At 43.2% G+C, this 25968-nt stretch overlaps 1 gene segment (V, D, J or C); it reads right to left on the bottom strand.

The window, feature by feature from the left end:
* The window catches only part of LOC122808206, an 84291-nt gene that overhangs the window by 31151 nt on the left and 27172 nt on the right, over positions 1-25968 (bottom strand). Inside the window, 1 exon segment of the C gene segment in view lies at positions 8897-8929. Coding sequence covers positions 8897-8929 — 33 coding nt within the window.

The following is a 25968-nucleotide window of genomic DNA, read 5'->3' on the forward strand; positions in this document are numbered from 1 at the left end:
ATCTCCCAATAATCCAAATAGCATGCTCTGCTAATGCATTCGTCTCTAGTGTCTTAACATAGTGAGGTAGGGGTTTGAAACCAGCAAGTGTGTGTGAAGGCGGGTAAGTGTGTATGAAAGGAATATCCATTTTGGCAACTGTGGAAACACACCACAGGATGCCCATTCCCCTTTATAAACACCGATGATATCAGCACCCTATAAGTATATCAGGAGAAAAAAAATCCCCTAGTAATGCGAATAGCATGTTCTACTAATGCGTCTGACTCTAGTGTCATAACATAGTTAGGTAGGGGTTTGAATCCCGCAAGTGTGTGTGAAAGGAACATCCCTTTTGGCTACTGTGGAAACACACCACAGGATGCCCATTCGCCTTTCTAAACACCGATGATGTCAGCACCCTATAAGAATATCAGGAGAAATAAACTCGCCCAATAATGTGAATAGCATGTTCTGCTAATGTGTCCGTCTCTAGTGTCATAGCATAGTTAGGTAGGGGTTTGAATCCAGCAAGTGTGTATGAAAGAAAAAGCATCCCTTTTGGCAACTGTGGAAACACACCACAGGATGCCCATTCCCCTTTCTAAACACCGATGATGTCAGCACCCTATAAGTATATCAGGAGAAAAAAAATCTCCCAGTAATGTGAATAGCATGCTCTGCTAATGTGTCCATCTCTAGTGTCATAACATAATTAGGTAGGGGTTTGAATCCAGCAAGTGTGTAAGAAGGGGGGTAAGTGTGTATGAAAGGAACATCCCTTTTGGCAACTTGGAAAACACACTACAGGATGCACATACCCCTTTCTAAATGATATCACAATTATTTATGGCTTTTGATTCCAGGCATGTCACGTGTGTTCTGCTCACACAGAATGCCCATGTGTGCGGGTTGTTTCTCATACTAATGCATGACATCAATTAAACCAGTTATGGCACTGCACACATGATGTATGTGTGTGCCAAATTCACATATGTACCTGTGACCTTCAATAGTTACCATGTGTGATGCCTGCCACATGTGAATACATGGTATTTGCACTGGGTAACATTATGACTGTGGTCTTCTGTGCAGGTGCTGCATGTGGGATGTGTATATACAGTGTGAGATGTAGATGCTATCAACCTAGTAGTGAGGGATACACACCTGGTCTGGGACATATAGTCTACATGTTGTTGATGAACAGGTGCTGCATGTTTTCACCTGTTGTGGGAGTGGTAAGAAGTTGTTCCATAGCAATGCAGTGACCGCATGCTATGAACCTGTCAGCTAGGGTGTTGTAGCTACAGTAATTCATTAGCATTCAGTAATATGTCAGCATTCCTGGTGAGGGTATGATGCCAACCAAGGTCTGGGTTCTACCAGCCTGTGCCACATGCTCACTGAGCCCTTCCATGTTCCCTATCATGTATCCCAGTGAGGGACATCAAACGTCAGCTGTAGTGGAATGGACAATGACTGAGTCATATGTGTGCATGCATCTGACTGACCTGTATGCTTCTGTTATGTGGTGGACCATAGTGCCCCATGAGCATATCACTGTGACCTTCACCTTGTCCAGCCTGGTGAGCATGACCTCACTGTACTGGACAATAAAAGTACCTAACACAACTGCAGCAGTAGTGTTGTACAGCTGTACAGACTGTGCTTGTTTGGCACACAGGATTTGTGTGCTATGTGTTATGCGTGCTGTGTTCAGGCCTAACGTATGCCTGTGTGCCAGCTGCAGAGGTGTCTGCCACTCAGGCAGGATGCTATCCTTAGGCTCCACAAATGGCCCGGTGTGTTTCTGTGCTTGTATTGCTGTCAGTGTAGGTCCACATCAGACTGGTATTGCAGTCACTGTAGTATTTCATGCCACCTGACAGGTTATGCCAGTACTGGGTTCAGAGTGCTTAGTCCACAGTTTGGCCATGTGTTTCCATCACATACATGTGTTGTACATCCATGGTTAGGGTATAGGGTTGACTGTGTACATGTGGCAGCTGTGACATTACTACATGACTCACATATTCCACAACTGTACCATAGAGGTGACTGACAACTGACCTTTGCACATGCTACCATAGTATTGAGATTGCATTGGTGATTAACAACACATAGGGCCAATGGTGAACAAGATACATAGGTTCATAGGTTCATACTAGGCTATCTGCCCTAGGGCATTTATAAACCTAGCCAGAATGTGTGTGGCTTTCACCATGCATTGTAAATCTATCTTGCTATGCCCTTTTCCAAGGTTAGTATACTGTGCCTCTGTCTAACAGTGACACATAACTGATACCCAGGGTAAACCTACAATGTCCCATCCAGTCATTAATATCCCTCTTGAAGACAGTCACTGAGTGACCCTGCCTAACCTCTATTGGGATAATATTCCACAGTGAAGGGAGCCTCTGAGTTATGAATGTGTCCCTCCAGCATGTCCTATGTATATCACTCCTGAGGTGCAAATCTTTCCAGCATGTAGCCTGATGGGATCTGGATATTCTGAGGTGCAGCATGACCATTAAGTCAGGGTTTCACATGGCTTTATATGTCAGGCACAGATTGCCTATGAAGAGGCAGTATGCCACTGAGTAGAGCTGCTGATTCTTTAACCAGTCAGTATGTGGCATCTGTTTGAGCCCTTTGATCCTCTTGTTGAGGTACTTTTGTGGTCTTTCCAGTTGCTGCAGGTGTCTGGTAAGGTGCATGCCGACAGGGGCATTGTAGTCAATTATGGGCATGATAAGGGATGAGTAAAGAGGCGCAATGTCCTCCCCTGATCTACATGTGAATCCCTTCATGATGATGTGGCCCATATTACATGTTTTCCTAACCACTTTAGCCATGTGGTTGTCAAATGAGAGAATGCTATCAACTTGTGTACCCCAAGGTCCATAATTCCTTCGTTTGCACTTAGTGGATGAACACATATGTGGTACTTTGTGGTCACTTTGTTTTTGACAAAGGGGATGACCATACACTTTTTGGCATTCAGCCTGAGGCCATGGCTGTGGCACAAGTCGTGTGTTTCTAAGAGGCCCTTTTGGAGGATGCATGTGTTGGCTGGAGAGTTGATTATGGCGTCCGGTTATCAGTCATCTGCGACTTGCTCAGCCACAGTACTTCCATGTTGGCCTGTACTTCTGATAAATATATACTGAGCAAGACAGATCCCAGGGCTGAGCCTTGTGGGACACCACTTGTAACTGGTTTTGAGGTTGACATGGCTCCAGCAATTCTAACCATGTGTGTTCTGCCCTTGAGCCACTGTGCAATATCTGTAGTGACATAGGGGTTAATATGTACACCGGTGAGCTTCCCTAGAATGCACAAGTGGAGTATTGTATCAAAGGCTTATGCAAGGTCCAGGTAGGCTATGTAGACCACCTTCCCCTTGACAGTGGCCTTGGTGACTGTTTTAAAGAAATAAAACAGGTCTGAGAGGCAGGATCTGCCATTAACAAAGCCAAACTGTGTATGATGAAGTGTCTGTAGGTCCCCAATATCTATATTTATGAGGTTTATAATGATCCTTGCCATAGCCTTGCAGACCAAGCTATTCAGACGTATGGAGCGATAGTGTCCAGGATCCGTTAAGGCACCACCTAAATGTAGAGGGACCACTGTTGCTGTATGCCACTCTTTGGCCACATATCATGTAGTAAGGCTGGGATTGAACAGTAGTGTTATGTCTGGGTGTAGCTCTTCTTGGGGTTCATGTAGGACACAGCCTGGGACACTGTCTGGTCCCATTGATGCAGTGTCTATTGCTTTGGAGATGGCAGCTCTTACCTGAGCATCTGAGATGTCAGGGGGGGCAGCACTCTGCTGGGAGAAATATTTGCCCTTTTGGTGTGGAGGGGGGGAGAAGGTAGCAGTGAACCTGTCCACTAGGATGTTGGCAATGTCTGTGTGTTTGGTATTTCTTGTGACATCATGGACTACCTCTGAGCATATCTGGGAATTACCACCCAGGTTCCTAACATAACTACAGAAAGCCTTGTGATTATCCACAGTGTCTTGTGGAATCTTCTCTCAAAGATGGCCTTAGACAGTCTTATGAGTGGCTGTAGTCTTCTTCTAATACTCATCAGTGATGCCTTCACATTTTGGGTGTTTGTTGCATCATGTAGTAGCTTTATCCTTCTATTGTATAGTTTGTTTATGGCTGGTGTCCAGCACACAGGATGTCTGCCTTTGGAGGATTGGGTCTTGCTTTTGTTTGGGAATGCATTATTGCATGATCCATGCATTCCTGAATGTGTCCATAGAATGCCTTTATACAGGTATCTGCAGTATGGTCCATATTTTCAACAGGCCTGGGGGCTTTGCAGGTTTCCACATCATTTATGAGGAGTGTGAACATGCTTGACATGAGTTGTTGACTGTATTCATCTGTGGTGGGGGTGGCCTTGGGATGTGAATATCCAGTGAGATTAGTTTATGGTCTGATCTTTCCAGTGAGGGATACACTTCTGGTCTGGAGCATAGAGTCCCCATGTTGGTGATGATCAGGTTCAGTATGTTTACCCCTCTTGTGTGAGTGGTAACATGTTGTTCCATAGCATATTGGTATATAAATTCCAGTAATCTGTGGGCTAGGGTGTTGGAGCTACAGTCATGCTCCCAGTCTATGTTTGGGTAGTTTAACCCACCCAATAAAATGGTGTATGGACAGACCTACATATTTCCAACTGTTTTCAGGAAGGCCAAGTGTGGTTCTTGTGTTTGTGAGGGTGGTCTGTAGCAGGCTATAACATGGAAGGCAGTTTTACCCATTGTTACCTGCATATGGATAGTCTCTGATGTTTGGTGCTTTGCCACCAACCTGGAGGTGTGGGTATCTTGGATGAATATCAATACACCCCCTCCTTTTGTGGTTTTGTGCAAGTTTTGGGCCTGAAAAGCATGGTATGAGGTATAACTTGGTAGTGCTGGAGTGCTATTGGTAGCCCTGAACTGCATCTGTTACTGCACAGACAGTGATGTTCTCCATGCTGAGGACTGTTTTGAGTGTGTGCATCATCAGGTTTAGAGTCCTGCAGTGGCATATATGACTGCTCACATGGACAGATGCCAGGTAAGTCATATGCAAAGTGTCACAGGCAACGTACATGTGCACAGGAGAAACAGTGACATTCTGTCAAGTGAGACATGAACATACATATAGTAAGCTATGTAGATGTCACTAGGAGTCCACAGAAGCTGTGTAACTCTGCATGGCAGGTCGGATCAGTATTCCAGGGTAACTGCAAGGAAACATGCATGCAAACATAGCTACTGTAAGCAGGGCTGCATGTAGTCCATTGTATAACAAACAAGCTGTACCACTATCAGTAGGTAACACTGCAAATGCTCACCAGCTGACATATGAATACCTATGTCACCAAAGGTGATACTTACCAGACCACGGACAGAAATGACATGGCCAGACATGCTGCATCCCACATGAACACATATCTCAAGCAACACAGACCTCACAATGTCAGTGTTCATAACAGGCACAGCCCATAAGGCCAAACACAATGTGTGACACACCTATAATAGGTGATGCCATAGTCAGACACACTGACGTCTCGCCCTCCAGACTGAGCAAGGTGAGGGTCACATTTAGCAACCTGTCGGGTGATAGAATGTGCCACATAACACAAGCACTCAGGTCACTCCACAGCAAGTACAAGTATGAGGCAGTCATTGTCCATGCTAGTATGAACAACCTGAGACGTACCTCCCTGGACCACATGGAAAGAGACACAGAGGAGCTCTTACATCACCCTCTCAAACTCAGGAATCCCACACAGCCTTCATGATGACACAGGAGAGTATAGATTTCTCTGCAAACACCATCATACTGGGTGACGTCAACTACCCAAACATAGACTGTGAACATTACTCAAGCCACAATACCCAAGCTCTAGGGTTCCCATAGTTCAGAAACTCTTTAGCTATGGCACAGGTAGTCAACATTCCCACAAGAGGGGTAAATATACTAGACCTGATCATCACAAACATGAGTACAAAATGCTCACCACTTGAAGTATATCCTTCATTGTTGCAATCGAACCATATACTAATCACACTGGAGTACTGGATCCCCCACATATGCAAACCTCAAACACATCGATGTGTGTGTGGGAAATGCCCCTATTAGCAACTGTGACAGTACACTACAGGATGCAGATTCCTCTTTTGAAACACTGATGATGTGAGCACTCTATAACTATATTACCTGAATTAAAGTTTTCCAGTAATTCGTATAGCGCGCTCTGCTACGGCATCTTTCTCCAGTTTCATAACATAGTTAAGTAGGGGTTTGAATCCTGCAAAGGGAATGTATGTGTGTTAGTATGAGTGGGGTTTGTGTGTGTGCATAATGCTGTGAGGGAAAAGTGCCTTTTGCCAACTGGGAGAACACACTACAGGGTGCACATCCCTCTTCCTAAACACAGATGATGTCAGCACCCTCTAAGTACAGCATTAGAAAAAATTTCCCCCACTAATGCAAATAGCACACTCTGCTAATGTGTCTGTCTCTAGTGTCATAACACAGTTAGGTAGGGATTTGAATCTTGCAAATGGAAAGTATGCATTTTAGTGTGTGTGCACAATGCTGGGGTGGGATGTGGCTTTTGTCATATGGGGCTATGCACTGCAGGGTGCACATTTCCCTTAACAAACAGTGATGTTGACAGCACCCAATACAAACAACATGACAACAGACAACTGCCAGTACTCAGTATAGTGCTACATGCTACTGTAGCACGTACATGTGCCAGAATATACCTAGATAGTGTTTTGAAACCTGAATGTGGCAAGTGTGTGGATGTGGGATGTTTCTGTGTGTGCATTTCCATATGGAAAACATGTTTGATGTGGCAATCAGGGTACCACAGTACCTGATGCACATTACACTTTTAAACTAATGAGGTTGCCTGCACCCTGTGAGTACAGGTAGAGAGGAGGAAATTGGTAGTAATCCACATAGTGCACTTTTCAAATGTGTACCTGTCATGTATCGACAGCTACTCATGTAGGGTAATAAATAATGGAAATGGCAGGTGAGTGTGCATGTGTGGGGGTAGCAGGGTGTGTGTCAATGCATGTGTGACAGAACAGATACATATAGCTGAATATACAATTCAGCACATGATGCACATTCCCATAGTCAATGGTAGCATGTGATGGTGTGCAGCTGGTACACTTTGGTAAGTAGTATGGGTGCAGATAACAATTCAGGACATTCATACAGTTACTGCAGCAGGAATGCTGGGATATACACACAATCATAGTGGAACAGTGAACAGTTACCAACATGTTACTACTTATACACATCTATGTAGTCACCCTGTGCATCAGCAACGTGTTTACCTTTTCCTGCACTGATGTTGTAGTATGCAGGAGGTGGCACAGTGTCATCATATGCACAGGGTGTGGGTTAGGTATGTCCAAGCCAGCCACTGGTACCACCAATTGACATGTGTGTGTATGTATGTTTGTGAGGGGCAGCAGTACAGGGTGGACCAGTGTTGGTGCAGTGTGTGTGTGTGTATGTGTTTGCCCTAGGTGTCAAATTTCTGCATGTGTGTAAGCACGCACACAGTCCCACATAATGGCTGCCATGTACAGGGTTTTGTGGACAGCCACAGACTGCACCTGTCAGGTCATCCAGATCAGTGTCTGTGGGCACGAACACGGTACCTGTGCCTGGCAGGGGTGCTACGGACCGTATCCAGTACTAACCCAGACTGGGTACTGTCATCGGAAGTGGGGGTGTGTTGACTGGACACAGTTCCCTGTTGGGACTGTCCAGAGCCACGTGCATGTGGTCTCCTGGGGCGTCCTGATGACAGCACTGACCCAGCATTGCTGGGGCTGGTGCTGGCACTTGAGGTGCGTGAGTGGGCCTGTTGTCATCCGCGGCCACTGCCAGCTGGTGCTGTTGCCAGCATACGGCCACGTCGATGTCGCAAACGCACACCATCGCCCTGGCCCATAGACATCTGGTTGTGGAGCAGCTGTTGTATGTCCCCACAACGTCTGTCAACGACATCTGTGAAGTTACGAATAGCATTCGCAATGTCACGCATGCCGTCTGTCATGGCTGTGCGACATGCTCTCAGCTCCCTCAGACCCTGTCTGGTGTACCTTTCCATACGTGCCTGTGCCTGCATAACAGTCCAAAACATAGTGGATGTTGACATACCTCCTTGGGTACGTTGGCCAGAGGCAGTGCGGCCATGGATGCCCCCACGGGAACCCATGGGTGACTGTCTGCGTGGTACCATTGGAGGACCCTGCTCATGGCTGCTTTGTGGGGATGCATGTACCACAGGTACCACATTACCCTGATCTATGCCCAATGCATACTGTCCATCACCTAGGGACAATGGTGACAAAGGATGTAACGGCAGGATGACTGTGCGCATTGAAGGGGTTGACAGCTGTGTACTGTCAATTGGCTGACCAATGGCGGACCCAGACACACCTTCCTGCACCATTATAGACATTTCATCATCATCAGTACCTGGGGCACAAGATTCAGGTTCCCTGCTGCAGGTCACCAGAGCAGCACCAGAACCTACGGGAGGAAAACAGGGAACACATATTACAGTATCAACACATATTTTACAGTGATGCACTTCAATACTAATGCCCACATTCAGAAATGGACACATGCACTCATGGACACACACACACATGCACACATGGGCACAGGCACACTTGCACACATGCACACCCCACAGTACACACACACATCAGTACTGAGTTACACTACACTTACTAGTGTTAACCTGGGTATTGCAGGTATTATTAAACACACTCACCAGCATGTATACTACAGAGTTACACTACTCTTACTAGTATTATAAATTGTTTTTCAGGTAATGTTAAACACACTCACCAGCATGTATGGCCTGCCTCGTTGCTAGATGGGAGGGACCTGGAAATATGAAGAAAGTAATGTCAGTGGGCACAAGTGTTCCATTTGTTTTGCATATGATACAGTTCAGTAGTACACCAGTTCCCTTATACACATCAGCTGCTCATAATGTCAGTATCACACATGCACAATTACATATCATGATGACAGATACATACCACGTGCACACCTTATGCATGCATGAAGTAACAGTGTACAGAACAGTCATATGTACATACAAGGAGTTAACTCTAATCTCACCTTTACCTCTTCAAACAACAAATCAAACTGTACTTCCAAAACCACTGGCTTTGTTCTTGTAGTACTCCAGGCTAACTTCCCTCTCCCCACCCTCTCTTTACCTTTAACCCCTCATTGTGCGTAAAAACTAGCTTCTACCCTGTTTCTTTTCCCTTGCTGTCCTTCTATGCTCTGACCTACTTCTCCCATCTCTCCCATCACCTCTTGACTGTCTTCCTTCTTTTCCTCTCTTCTCTTCTTGACTCCTGCCTCTTCCCTATTATTTTATCTTTCATACTCCTTCTACTTCTCTACCCTTCTGAGCTTTAACTGTTATCTATATGGCTTTTGCCTTATTGCATAACCTTTATGCTTTAGGTAAAATTGCTTTGAAACCGACAGAACATTGTGTATGAGTTTAAACTGTTTGAGTTCCTTAAATGTATGTTGATTTTATTAACAAGTTGATTTATATTTCTATTATTTTTGTATGTCTTTATTAACAACTTGTCTGTCTGCCTTTATTATGTTATGTGTGGAGATTTTCTCCCCGGGCCTCTACTGAAAATGGACATATATCCAGCTAGACTAGCCCGGTCAACAAATGTAAAATAAATAACAAATAATAAATAAATATGGCATCTTACCTGCACGCTCGGTGTCTTGCTGATGTGTGGATCTAACCTCCATCATGATGCACGTCTGATGCTGTTGTTGTTCTGGGGCTGGATCCACAACACTTAGCAGTAGCCCCTCCTGTCTGGTGAGGGGGGGATGTGTGGCCACCCCCCACCTGTGGCAACCTGTTGTCTGCGGATATCTGCAGCACGCTGGTGGACATTTCTAATCAAATCACTGCAGTGATGTCTCACCGCTCATATGTCCTATCATGCATGCCAACATCATTTATCCTGCTGACAAGGTTTTGCCACAGTGCAGACCTCTCCTGCTGATTCTGGGTGGTGCGTGAAAACAGGATGTCATAGTCACGCACCAGGCTCTGGTGGATCACTTCGTCCTCTGCAGCAGAGTAAGCAGGGTTCCTTTTCGGAGCCATATCTCCCTGGAAAAGTACACAAACAGGTTATCAGCAGAGTATGTCAGCAATATATGGTACACATTCTATACAGGGAGTATTAAATTGCACTTATTACTGCTTGGTTGTAACTTGATTAAAGTGTAGCTATCATTCTAAGTCTTTTGGATTAAGCACTTGGCCTTCAGACCAGTTGTTTTACATTAGGGAGGTTTGTGGCAAGCACTGTGGTGGCAGGACACATAGCTTTCATCCTTCTAAGTTGGGAACTGCTGATTGAGAGCCCAGTGTCCAAGTGTATTAGTTCTGGTATAAGCAGTTGGCCTTCAGGCCAGTTATTTAACATTAACGAGGTTTGTGGTCTGCACTCTTGTGTGAGAATAGGCTGTACTCTGCCATTCATAGCTGGGAACTTCTGGTTTCAGGTTTATAGTGCCTGCATATTTGAACTGTATCTTACTGACATTGGTACACCTTGTTTGCTGTAGCATACACTATGTCCAAGCCTCCTGAATCTAGCTTTGTTTATATGCTTGTTATTTGTTAGCTTGTTATTTCACTGGTACGCTACTTCCACATAATACACAGCTTCTCAGCACTTCTGTGAATCACTACTGATATCTGCATTGCTTACTGTACGTATTTCCTTGTTACACTTGACAGCAAGTGACTGCTTGTTGTTTTTGCATTTACTTAATTGTAACACATTGCACTTAAGTTACCTGGCACTTGCTCACTGAAGCTATTATATCAGTCAGCAGTAGTAAGTAATATCAGTACACCCTCACTCCCCAGTGGACCTTGTTTTCAATTATTCCGGAATTTACAATAGTATTCTAGCATGTCCAAGGGTCAGTTGTCAATCTCCTCTCCAGTCCAGCTGGTAAGTGTGGTAATCCAGAGGCAATGTTATAACAGCCGCATGTACACAGACAACCCCCTCCTCCTAACAACAAATTCAAACACATGTGAGTGATGCAACCATATACCAAACTGGAGGCTAGGCTCTCTCTACTCAATACTGCCATAACCAGTCAGGTGGAGAAGGAAACCACACTCACTACAATTCCAGTCTCACATAGACCTACCACGACAACAAAACAAACACATAATCACACAAAAACATACTCGGAGGCTCAGAATAAAGATCTGCCTAAGCAGCAGAGACCTCCAAAGCAGACACCCAAGCAACCACTACCACAATAACAAACACATGCAACACATATCTCACAAAGGCAATGTGCTGAACACTCACAGCCCTTAACAGTAAACAACACACCTCATACACTTGTAATAGGTGCCTCTATCATCAGGCACACTGACGTCACGTTCACCAGGCTTAACGAGGAGAGGGTCACAGTGTGCAGCCTGTCGGGCACTACGACCCGCCACATAACACAAACACTCAAGTAACTACAAGGCAAGTACAAGTATGACTCACTCATTGTCCATGCTGGTGTGAATGACCTGACACATACCTCCCTGGACTACATGACATGAGACAGAAAGGAGCTCTCTGAGCATGTAGCCCAAGACAGTATGACCCTGACCTTGAGTAGCATCTTACCCTCACCAAGAATGATGCCACAATATCAAGGCAAGATGATCACTTTCAACAATTGACTGAAGTACTGGTGTCATTCACAGGTGAGCCAATGCCTGCCAGCTTGGGATGATATGCTGTACAAGCCACGGTGCTTTGCTAGGGACAGCTTGCACCTGTCACCCCTGGGCTTTTGGATTTTGGCAAAGGCTCTTGCTACATCCATAGTGCCTTTATTAGGCAAGGATCATAAGGCAAACCCACATCCATACGTATCACAAAGGATGAGGAACTAAGAGTAATGCTACTCAACACCAGAAGTCTAGACCTCAAGATACACGCACTCAAAACTCTACTTAGCATTATGGACATCGATATCTGTGCAGTAACAGAAACCTGTTTCAGGTTTCCCAGGAGCACACCAGCACTACCAAGTTATACCTGTTACCATTCTTGTCGGCCCCAACACTTGGACCAAACAACAAAAGGAGGGGGAGTATCAATATTCATCAAAGATTCCCACACCTCCACATTGGTGGCAAAGTACCACATAGGTGTTAAGCCATTAAGTACAGAAGAGGTAATTGGGGACCTGGGGAACAAACTTGATAGCAATCTGTCATTTGTCAACCATGTGGCCAAAGTGGATTGAAAGACATGTTATATAGCCCAGCTAATCATGAAGGGATTCACATGTACAGCAGGGGAGGTCATCGTGCCTCTTTACTCATCCATCATCAGGCCTATAATTGAGTACAATGCCCCTTATGGGATGTACCTAACCAGACACCTACAGCAACTGGAGAAACCCCAACACCTCATCAAGAGGATCAAAGTGCTCAAACAGATGCCATATGCTGCCCAGTTAAAGAAAATCCAGCTGGACTCAGTGGCATACTGCCTGTTCAGAGGCAATCTGTGCCTGCCATATACAGCCATGTCCAACCCAGACGTAATGGACATGCTGCACCTCAGGAAATCAAACTCCCATACAGCCACACACTCAGGAGACCTGAACCTTAGCACTGACATAAATAGGACATGCTGGAGGGACATATTCCTAACCCAGAGGCTCCCTTCACTCTGTAATGAACTCACAGTACAGGTTAGGCAGAGTCCCTCATTGACTCTCTTCCATAGGAATCTGGATGAGTGGATGGAGATCATAGTTGTACCCCGGGTATCACGTCTATGTCACTGTTAGACAGAGGCACAGTATACTAACCTCGGAAAAGGGCATAGCAACATAACCTTTGATTGGGTGGCAAAAGACAAACACATTCTACTAGGCTTATCAATGCCCTAGGGCAAATAGCCTAGTATGAACCTATGAACCTATGTGTACTGCTGTAGTACTTCTGCCATATGTTGCATGTGTGTGTGTGTTGTGGGGGATGCGCAGGTAATGGCCAGATATGTCTGCACAGGCAACACGTCTGAAACACTCTGGGTGTTCATCCCTACATACTGTATGTGTGTTGCCATCCAACCCTGTGATGTGGACACACATTACTCAGCCTGGATATACATATCCCAACAACACCACAAGCACAGTACACTACCTTGCTATGTATGTATGTAATTACACAGTTATTCACTAGTTAGGACTGTGATGCTATCCATGCAGCCCACTGGGCCAGTGGAAGTCACAACACACACTGCTGGCCCCTTTGCAAAAGCTTACCACAGACATCCCACATAGTGCATGTAATGTGCACACACATATCTAACCCAGACCGTATGCACACCACTTATTTATCCTGTCCAGTGGACTACAGATACAGGCACATTCTATAACAATAGCAGGAGGCTACTGCAGCACAGGGCAGATTCACATGAAGGCAAGGCATCTGTGGTCAGCAGTGGTAAGATGCTTCACATTCACCAAATGCACAGATATTGGCAACATTGTTGCAGACAGTTTAGGTGCAGGTATCCCCCCCCATTCTCCTACACAAGTGGAATTAGTTATCACAGATGACTGTAACCTCCCTATCATCTCACATGTCCAGGTGAGGGCCACCCTCAACATTGCAGAACACACAGCATCACTATTACAAAATGGTATCCCTGGATGTGTGATACGTTCACCCCTAGAGGACATAGCACCACATTACAGACTGATATTAAACCCTGGCCATACTACAGGATATGTACCTGAACAGTGCCATACATACACAGTGGTCCCACAACAATGAGGAGGAACCTCTACTGACCCTGGGAACTACTGCATCATATGCATTACTGGCCTTGTGTTCTAAGCTATGGAAGTTTTAGGTATGGACGACATGTACAGCAATATTACATATGTATATATATCAGGACTATGTACACACAACCTATCTCATGGACATACCTATAGATAGTGAAGTATGATACATTTGGAGGTTTCACAGTAAACACAGTATTAACCTGCTACTTTGCATTACCTGTGTTTGTGTCAGCTGTTGCTGTGCCAGTGGTGCTACTTGCTGTTTGCTGCTGCTGCTGCTGGTTTTGTTGCTGGCTGTCTTTATTTTTTTTTTCTCTCTCTGTCTCTCTCTCTCTTTCTCTGTTGGTTTTGTGCAATGAATGTATTGCATGTGTGGAGTGTGAGTACTGGATGCTTTTGTAGGTATCTGCATAGGTCCATGTGATGGCCTCTGCACCAATTGTAAGGCAGCATTTGCTAATTGCATGCAGCCAGTTGTGTACTGATTGCATGTCTCACTGTGATTTCAGGACAGTGCTATAAAAGGGTATGTGAGATAGGCATTGCCCTTTCAGATTGTAAGGGCGTGGACCATGCTGGTATGCTGTCAACAGTGTTCTGTGAGTGTGAAGGTTAGTACATCTCTCATGCTTCATGCTGTGTTGTAAATTCAGGTTGCTGCATTTCTCTCACCTGTTCTCTGTAGTAAGTGTGTATGCATACTGACACCTACAACTATATTTCATATGTATTGATATATATATATATATATATATATATATATATATATATATATATATATATATATATATATATATATATATGTGTGTGTGTGTGTGTACATATACATACTTTCATATATGTACATTAGCTGACATTATTGGGTACAAGCTAACAATTAGCAGGGCTGTTTCTGTTAACACTAAACTAGTATGAGAATCCAGTAATTGGGACAGTAAAAGTCTACCTGACATGCTTTGGGTAGTACACATCCTATATTGCCTTTATCTTCATTCCTACTATTACATGTTCCACTTATTTAGCACTATATTCCTGTATGAAAGTCATGGCTTACTGGTAGGTCATACAGACTACTGTTAACAATGGTCTTGTGGTAGGGCCTACTAGTATGCTTTTATTTTGCTTTCAAATTGAGTACAGGGCCTGTCAATCAAAGTGCTGGAGGCACCTTTAAGCAGTTAAAGGGGTTAGTAGGTCTCACAGGGGTCAGGCTGTGTTGCAGATTCTGGTTGCTGCATTTATCTTCACTGTTTCCTGTAGTGAGTGTGTATGAATACTGACACCTACCACTATATTTAATATGTATTAATATATATATATATATATATATATATATATATATATATATATATATATATATATATATGTATGTGTACATATACATACCTTCATATATGTACATTACCTTACATTATTATGTACAAGCTAACAATTAGCAGGGCTGTTTCCGTGAACACTAAACTAGTATGGGAATCCAGTAATTCAGGCATTAAAGATCTACCTGACATGCTTTGGGTAGTACACATCCTATATTGCCTTTATATTGATTCCTACTATTACATGTTATATTTATTTTAGCACTATGCTCTTGTCTGAGAGTCATGGCTTAGTGGTAGGTCATACAGACTCGTGTTACCAAGGTCCTGGGTTCTTCGAGACTGACAGTCGGAATTTATTTTTCTTTCAAACTGAGTATAGGACCTGCCAATCAAAAGTGCCAAAGGCACTTTTAAGCACTTAAAACCAGGTCTGCGCTCGTTTGCGTGGAGCTCACGCATGCGCACTGGCGGTGAGCTCCGCCCACACAAGCGCACACCCGCGCTATTTTCTTTGAAAGAAAAGAAAAAGGGGTGACAGGAAAGTGGTGAAAAAGGGGTCACAAAGAGGGTAAAACAGTAGGGAAACAAGCTTGGAATTTGCAGGAAGGATGTAGGTGAGGCCCATAGCTGCCCATGTCTTTCTCAGCAACAGCTGTGCATTTGTATGCAATTTGGTGTGACATTTGGAACCTTCCACCCCTGAGAGAGGTGTCAGGACAACATTAATACCTGTTGTACAGCCAGTTGTAATTAACAGTTTCAATGTCCAGCGGACATGTGTGCAACATGGACAGCTATGTATGGGGCGTAATTTTTTTGTGGGTACAGACTGCTCTTTTTTTTTTTTTTTTTATCAGGTGAGAGTGGTATGTCAGGTGAGGTAGTCGGTATAGCTGGGGAGGTAGGTTGGGTAGGTTAACAGACAAGACAGACAAGACGCATACAGGGGCGGTGTATGACACATGTGGGGGGGTTACACAATTGACGGGGACGGAGGTTGGGATATCCAGGGCACATGAGCCCACAGATGGCAACAGTGGAACTGATATCCCCACCCATAGGCAGTTGCCACTGTTTCTTCACAGCCCAGGACAGGGCTGTGCTGGGGGCTGTGCAGGCGGGACAACGGGCATGCCCGTAAGCTGTGCCACCCAGGCCTCAAGCTGACGTAGGGGCCCAAGAACAGAGTCTTGGATCTCCCTTCGCACCACAGACCGGACACCTTGGAGGGTGAGTGGACGAGCTCCTCCGGCCATGCTTGCAGAGGGGGGATGGGCCCCATCCCCTGCAGCGCTTCCACCTGAAGGTGGCACAGGGCCACCGGAGGAGGGTCCAGCCTGGGCACTAGTGCCAGGTGCAGTCGCCAGCTGAGGTGGGAGAGGTGGGTCCGCTGGGACCTGCCTTCCCAAGCGTTCTAGGTTTGTGAGTATGTTATGTTAGTTTGGGTTAGTGGCATATTATTCCATTCAAATTAGTTGTAACAGCATGCATTGGTATTCCCATTAAACAAACACCCAGATATTAACACCATTGAACAACGGGCATATCAATATCACATGCATTATTTGAATGGAAATACACAATCAAACAACATGCAGGGTTGATTAATGGCAACAGGCCATCAGGTTTGCAGGTTTGCAGGTATGAACAGGGCACATGCAACAACAGACATGCATATATTTTTGAAACAGGACAAATGTCCATGGTTAATGAAATGTTCACATACCAATATTTAGTGAGTTTTTTAATTTGCAATTATAGGGTGGGGTGGAGAAAGAAAATGATGACACATTCATAAATTATACATTGATATACATTTGTAATAGAAACACAATTAACTTGTGGGTGATAGTTTCCAAATGATTTTTAATTGACTGTCATGCTAGACTTGTTACAGATACATCACTATCCTAGTTATTTTGAATTTGATCAGATACATCATACTGCTACACTTTGATGACAGGGCAGGGGACAACTATGGATGTTTAGTATGTCAGACAATCATTCATTCTATCTGCAAATTGCTGACTGTGATCACCATATACAGATTTTGGCCTGAACATTCAAGAGTCAGACACACTGAAATCAGTTTGGGATGTTAAGTTTTAATTCCCACATGCATTTAGTTCTGTAGAACCACACTGAAGCTTATATATTCAGGAGTTATTACTACTTTATTCATTGATACATGACCCTTTCTGTCACTCTCACACATCCTGCAATTTCACAGTTCAGGTTGGTACTTCTAGGCTTTGTTCACATATTAGACCTGTGGTGATTCCAACACTTTCCAGCAGCCTCACTTCTGTCATGATTCAGCATTTCAACAGGGGTATATCTCACATGTGATTACCTCAGATTCTGAAGCTGTACTCTTGAGACTACTGCAGGTTATACTACATTTAATTAATGGTGGGATATCTGTATTACAGCACTATTTATTTCTATCACTTATATTTCCAGTTTCACTTGCATACTGATGAACTTGTTGCAGCCATACCTGCAGACTTTCACTTGTTGCTTGCACATTCTATTACTTTTAATCAATACACTGCAGTGTTCTGCTACATGCTACACTATAATATTTATTTACAAGTACTAGGTGGGGTTACTAACCTGCATGGTGGTGCAGCAGCGCCAGCCTGCGGTCATGTGCCCATCGATTCATAGAGCGGACACCTGCAGCTGTAATACAAAACAAGTAATATTGGAATACACATCTCCATGGTATCAGCTAGTTGAATTCCTTACATACATAAGTAAAATGTAACTTACTCAGTAGTGGGGCGTTGGGCATATCCCGGGCCTCCTGGATCCATTGGTTCAACTGGTCTTGCTTACGTCGCTTCAGGTCCGCATGGTGGTGACGGACCTGCTCACCAGTACGTAGAATCCCAGTAGCACTAGTGAGATCATGAGCCAACTGGTCCCATGCCTCCGCCCTGTACGCTCCCCATGAGACCTGGCCCTGCATGAGTTGGGCCTCATGATGGTGAACTAAGAGCCAGACCATGTATCTGGACTCCTCAATGCCCCACCGCTGTGCTCGAAAGCAACGTCCCTCCCCTACTCCACTCATTCTGCCTGCAGGTCTATTCTACAATCGTTTATGCTGTGTATTCCCGCCTATGGGGCTTATATATGCCGATTTTCCCGCTCATTTCTATGATTGGCCGTTTTGGAATTGTATCTACTTCACAGAAACTGCTTTATCATGCTCCATTTTGGATTACATCCTATATATATGCTATTTCTGCATTTCTGAGCACTGCTGTCATGGCTTAGTGGTTTAGTACCTTGACTCTAGTACATGGTATCCTGGGTTCGAATCTGACCACTGAATTTCAATTTTTATGGCTGTCTAGAAATGACTTCAGGACCTGTCAATCAAACATGCCAAAAGCACTTTTAATCACTTAAAACCAAGTCTGCGCTCGTTTGTGCAGAGCTCACGCATGTGCATCGGCGGTTAGCTTGTGGGCGCGTCGCGCAAATGGTGTGCGCTGGGTTACACCTTAATTGGCTAGTAACACGCATGTTAAGCTAAGCACAGTTAGTTGCACACAGTTTGAGCCTGTTAAACCAGTGCTTAGCTACGGGCAAGCAATTTGCAGTTTGTGAAACACTACTCAGCTACGGGCACTCTGTCTCACTGCAGTTTAGCTATCAGTACATTTCTAAATAATTTTATTATTGTATTACTTGGAAATATATGCTCCATTTCATTCCATTTTACAAAAGGAGATACTTTTACATTTGTACAATACTGTCAGGGGCCTTTTTAGTGCTTATTTACAAAAAAAAAAAAAAAGGTTGTTGTGTGGGCTCGAACCTTGCCTGCCTGCTCTTAAGTCGACAACTCCACTGCTATGCTATTACTTCTTGGCTTACTTTGCATATGTAGTTCTTATATCCTTTCCCACTGATTGCTAACTGCAGTTGCGCTAGTAGCACACCCGCACACACGAGCACACACAGTAGCAAACATTTACGGGGTTTAAAAAAAATAAAACAGTTATCATTTTCATTTTATAACATCTGTTCACTCTTTACATTGCTGGTCTGTGGGGCATGTGTTGTGTAGTGTGTTTATTCACATTTCCATGGCCTTTCTCGTGGCTGTTTACTTTCAGCCATTATAGACTTCCGGGGGCGTGTCCGCTTGCAGGGCTTAGCCAACGGACACGCCCCCTACTGTCTTACACGGACCGTGTAAGAGTTACAGTGTGATTCAGCATGCCTCATGCACCTCATGCATATGCATGACATGCTGACATCACACCGTTTAACTGCAGCCTCCGTGTAAGAGTTATAACTCTTACACGGAGGCATCCTGAATCTGGCCCAAAGTCTTGTGAGAACTTTATTACTGTAGCAATTCTTGTAATTGGTGCTTAAACGCATACATGTAGCAGTATTTTATGAAATATGTGCACTCTGTACATTCACAAAACAGGCCCAGAAGAGCTTTATAGTTGTTATGCACAGACAAAGCTGTAGGAAAGGATGTTTTTGTTTAGGTGTCTATTGTTAAATCATCTTCTGTTAAACCTCTGATGACTTCACTCTGCTCTGAAATGCTACACACGTTTTAAATGATAGTTCTTCATAAATGTTACTCTAAAGAGCAAGCAATAACTAAAAAAAATACTTTTCTGTCGCTCTTATCAACGTTTGAACATTTTGTTTACCTTAACAATCATGTGTGAATGCTTTGCAAGTTTCAATGTCCAAGGTTTTAGATCTTTAGGGTTTGAATAACTGCATGTTGACTAAATAAGATGTGATTTGCAATAAACCCATTTTACAAACTCACACAGTGAGTTTACAAACACCAAAGAAGAAGTTTGCAAGTTTTGCATAGTTGATTTTTCTTTTCATGGGGAATGCCCAGATCACACATTAGTTGCACTGTAAATTAGGAGAAGACAGAAAAGGTGAGTTTAATTTTTCTTTTTCACATTCTCTCATTTCTCCAAGTCTATACAGCCTTCAAGTAGTTTTTTTTCTGAAGACCAGATTGTGTGTGTGTTGGGGAAGTTGCCCTCTCATGAGGGGTTAATTGTTTTTAATGTGATTTGTGAATCCGTGAGTGTCTTTGTTTTGTGACTGTGAACTCCCTGAGGATTTGGGCATTTTTGTTTGGATTAAGTAAGTGTAAAGTAAACAACTTATGATTTATTATACTGAATTCTTCATAAAGTACTTTTGCCTCTGGTCCAAGTCATAGTTGATAAAGGATGCAGTATGGCTGGTTTACTCATCTGGCTAGAAAAGGATAAATACATTGTTTGTAATCTCGATAGAGAGACAGAAACAGATTACCACTTCTATCATCACCATTATACAGCTTTTCTTTTCTTATACCTTTGTGCCATTTTGTGTATCCTATAAAGTACCCTTCCAATAAGTTCTATACCTGTGCTCACTTAGATCATTTATTTCTCTGGGGTAAGAACCAGGGATCCTTGGACTGTACAAGAACCCTCTGTTCCACTTGTTTCTGTTTGGGGGTCTGACTGGTCCATTTGTTCCCATGGTGGTTACAGTCAGAAATTAGGGAGTGGGTTAGTTTACTGTTTATGTGGCAGTCCCCATCTTATATCTCTTAAAACCTCCCTGTAGATGGCCATCAGACTCAAAATGGCTACCTGGGTGGGAAATAGTGTGTGTGCTTCCACCTATATCATCCCCAAGTCAGTGTGGTACAATGTTACTTACCAGTGTGATCCTGCACTTGCCTATTCCATGGACAATCATATACCTGCTGGTAAGCATAGTTAATGAAGCAGAATGGGTCACCCCACACCCCTCCAAGATAGTTGATCTGGCATTGGCTAATCAAGTCCATCCTCCCCAACATAGCTGCTTCAGCCCCTGTACTACCAATCGAAAGTGAGTAATTTTCATTGTAAATGGGACTTTTTTGCTGTGAGCCATGTGGCAGGGCTGATACTTTTATGCCACTTTTATACACTTACTGAAAATGGAATCAATATGTTAGTCATCATACTGTATTAGTAAACCACGTAAAACTAAAAACTGAAATTACTAAAATAAGCGGAATCGGATAAAATCAGCTACAGCACGGACTGTTTATTGATAATAGTAAGCGCTTTCGGCTAAGGATATTCCTTGTACAAGTCTGAAGAAGGTGGAGGAATATCCTTATCCGAAAGCACTTACTATTATCAATAAACAGTCCGTGCTGTAGCTGCTTTTGTCCGATTCTGCTTATTTTAGTAATCATACTGTATTATCACCAGATGGGGCGGCCATGGTGGTGCAGTGGTTCGCATTGCTGCCTCATAGCAAGAGGTTCTGTGGTTCGATCCTTGGCTGGGGTGCTTTCTGTGCAGAGTCTGCATGTCCTCCCTGTGGTCATGTGGGTTTCCTCCAGGTGCTCCGGTTTCCTCCCACATCCCAAAGACATGCTGCAGGTGGATTGGACACTCTAAATTGGCCCTAGGTGTGCATGTGAGTGTGCCTTCTGTGGAAGGTTGGGCACCGGGCTGGCAACTCAACACCATAAAACTCCACTGCCATTCAATGTGTGAACAAGGTGATCCGCTGTGGCGACCCATAACCGGGAAAAAGAAGAAGAAGACTGTGTTATCACCAGATGTAAGGACATTCATGAGACACAGGAGTCTGATAAACTAAAGAGACTTACTCTAATCAATGTTTTGCTTTTCCTTCTTCTCATGGCTATCTGTCAAGATTTACATTCTGCACCATATTCAGATCAGACACGTATTTAATTCCCCATCTGAATTTTCTGAAAGCAATGAATGCTGGCAGCCAGATAAAGGAAAGCAACATGTTTTCCTTACTGGTTTTGTGTGACTACAGCCTTCTAAACACTGGATTAATTGACAAAATATATAAGAAATATGCAAGTAGAAAATGATTTTCTTTTAAACATCTGTGCTTCTCAAGAAGCAGTGCAATGGATGCCCTAAAGCATACTGTACCTGGTGTCTGTGCAGAGTTTGTTTACTTTGGCCTTATAAATTTGGTACACGGTTTAGTTACTGTACAACACACAGTGTCAAAGATATATGTAAAATGAGCACTATTTAGATTTAAATCTTACCTTAATTGTTTTATCTAGGTATGGGTGTAACTCTAACCACTTACTATAAATTGATTGTTAATAAAAACATAACTCTAGGACAAATTTGTTTTGCCTTGTGATGGGAAGCTGGTTATGTCACTAAACATGTGATTAGCCCACATTTCAAGTTATGGCTGCTGCCTGCTATCAGAAGGAATTTGAAAAGACGTGATATAATAGAGTGGGTATGTCTCACTTATACACTATAGGTCTAGAGATAGCCTGTTTTGGGGTGCTGCACCATATGAGAGCTGATTTTATGGTTGGGATATATATATCATGGGACACATGCAGTATAGCTCTGATGTGGGTATTTTGTACTACAGGAGGTGCAGGAGGCATAAATCCACTCACTGGGATAATTGGGGGGTATAGTCTCCCACAAGAGAAGTTACAAGGTTCACAACAGTCATTATTGAGTTTCCATCTCAAAAGGTATACATTAGGGAACAATGTGCTATCAGGCCTGCTGTCAGTCATTACATATGTAGGCCTTGTGTTTTATGTACTTTTGGAACTGGGGATACAGGAAAACAAAATGAATAATTTTTTGTCAAGATAATGTTAATACATTAAATACTATTGACTGACAGCAGAAAAACTTGCATACCAGCTATACAGCCAAGTATATGCAAATCCTCTGCATTTATTGCAGACCATGAAATTTGAAGTAAATCAGTTTACTATGAGGCACCAATTGCTCATATTTGGAAGAGGTGCCCAGAAATATACATTACTTTGTAATGTGTTTTTATTTCATATAAGCATACTTTTAGGGGCTGATGCTTTGAGTTGATCAGTTTATACTAACAATCGGCTATTTGGACGTGAAGGAGAAAAGGAAATGAATAGAATCAAACATAACCTAACATTCTGTTATAAATAAATGGCATGCGTAGAACCTTTTCACATGGAATATAAATCATGATCTAAAATCTATCACCTCGGATGAAAATATTATTCTGTAACTATAATTTATTTTATTATTTTTTTAATTTTATTTATTTATGTTTTACCCAAGAAGCATGGTTTTCATTTTTCCTTTAGAAAGTTGAATGACCTTTGCCTTTTTTTTTGCTGTGAGCGTAATATATACAGCAGTTTTTTAACTGGCAAGTAGAGGTGAAGACGTATTCATTGCATGACACTACGTATTACCATTGTTTATGGTTGTATATTTTGTTAAATGACTTTTTTCAGAATACCTGGATTTGCATTATTGAAAAGGTATGCTGTCTGCAAACATGCCTTTTGTGTGTCTATACTTATAGGGAGGAGACTATACTGTTGAAGATGGCGTAAAAGCTGGAGTACATTATAGAAATTCCTGGGGTTTGCAGTTTAATTAATTTGTGCCCTGCATCCATGCTAAGTATTATAATGAAACTGATTCTAATGTATAAGCAGCAAAGAATGCACACAGTCAGCTAGTTTTGGTATTTTACAGATGTATTTGTGTAACTTTACAAGCCATTGAACAGCAGATATATTCACTAAACACAGGCTGTTGAAATGAAATGTACTGAGCAGCATTCACTGAGATTATATTTCTCTAGATTGTGTAATTCTCCGCTCAGGATCTGCTACAACTTTAGAGTTGGCTGGAAAGGTGGGAGGGAGTCAGGACTGCCTTTACTAGAAGGGTTGATAGTGCCATCACTCACCATACTGGCAAACCCATGCCAGGCATCTGATTTGCACAAAGGGTCATCATACTACTCCAGCAGGTACTCCACAAAGTCCCTAGAGGGTCATCATACAGCAGAATTCACAACTTCCCCACAGAGCCACCTTACTGCCACAGTGGGAAATCCACAAAGTCCCTATAGGGTTATCATACTGCCATAGTGGGCACTCCATAAAGTCTCTGGACATCATAAAAGTCCCTGTGAAGAAAGAACAAGAATATCTTCTCCCTGCACCCACTTCTTGAGCTCTACAATTCACAGTGCCTGAGGATACAATGTCCACTCACTCTACATCACTCGGTGAGCAAACCCTATGTGCACAAATGCACATTCAAACATCACATCATGAGCTTCATACCTTTGTTGTACCAAATGTATGTAGTGCTGTACTGTACAGCCATGGGTCTACACAGGCTGTTAGCATGAGCTTAGTGGTCCCATACTGACCACTGTAAGTGTCAGTCACTGTGGAAAGCACATTAGATTCTAGAAGCAATTCACAGACATTGGCTCCTAATGATCCCACTAGCATAATTAGCATATTGGGAGGCCCTTATTAGTGAAATATAAACTGTTATTTTGCACAAGCATGCTTACACACAAAAAACTGTAGAATGCAAAACTTTATATAGTAATTCTGAGTACTTGGTGATACAAATAATGAAAGAAGAAACCCCACCTCAACAACTGCAGTGGGTGACAATAACAGGGAGACAGATAACTTGGGGTATGTGTGAATGGGAACACATCACACTGGCATGGCTCTATCATGTCCAGCTATGGTGGGGGTACACAAGGAACACTGACACCTAGGAAAGAACATGTCACAAAGGACATGATGATCCTTATGCATAGGGTGAGGAATAGTAAGGGGGTGGAAACAGGGTGTGCATAGCACTACATGGGGCAATAGGCAGATGTAAGACAGGGTCTAGGGATACCATGCCCACTGCTGCAGTGTGTACATGGGAGTCTCTGCAGAGAACAACAGGGGTCTGCTAACCAACTTCATAATGGTTGGGAAGGGGATACTGAACACATGTATATTATTTCCACAGCATGCTATACACATCAACTAGCTGGCATGTGCAGTCCACAAGTGTGTTGAACTTGACAAGAGCCCTCATGAAAACAACTATGGCTCAGGAAACAGAGGTGTTATTGTAGGCCCTCCAAATACATGGCATGTGGTTCCTGGGCAAAGATGCCATGGGTGAGCTGTATGAGGAGCAGGGAGTTGTATAGGGTGTGAATATGTCATATGTTATGTGTGAGTTGAAACACAGCAGAATGGCATGGCCTAGTTGTGTTCTGCTGTAACATGGAAGGCTGCAGCTTGCAATGTCATGGTCACTGGTTTTGAAAATAGTCACTAACACATGCTGTTCTGCTGTAACATCTCCACTTGGCTTTATGCCATAAATTTCCAGTGTTAAGAATAGATTGATACCACTGTACACTGCACCTTTATTATGTGCAGATAAATCACTCAGCCATGTTTGATGCCAGCATTTGCATAGTTCATATTCCTCATAGATTCATAGGTTCATAAGTACTTGATAGGCTATTGCCTAGTAAGGATCTTTAGGAACCTAGCTTTACATTCCCATGGTAGTTTTTAACCCTTATATTTTGTATATGAATAACCCAGTGATAGGTTGATCAAGGATATTTTAGGGCATGTGTGTTAAACCAAGGGTGAATTTGCAGTTACCCATCCATCATCCAAATTATGTTTAACAGACTAAGGGAAGTACTTTGTTTTATGTAGCGTGGAACATGGATCCACAAAAGTGGTATTGTGTATGATACCAACCTATCCCTCCAATGCATTTTATTTATTCTGTATAAAAGATTGCGATCCCTTGAATAGATGTTTATGATACCATTGGACTTGTGAATGTA

The sequence above is a fragment of the Protopterus annectens genome, chromosome 8.part0 (assembly GCF_019279795.1).
Source record: "Protopterus annectens isolate FY-2018-M chromosome 8.part0, PAN1.0, whole genome shotgun sequence".
Classification (NCBI taxonomy): domain Eukaryota; kingdom Metazoa; phylum Chordata; order Ceratodontiformes; family Protopteridae; genus Protopterus; species Protopterus annectens.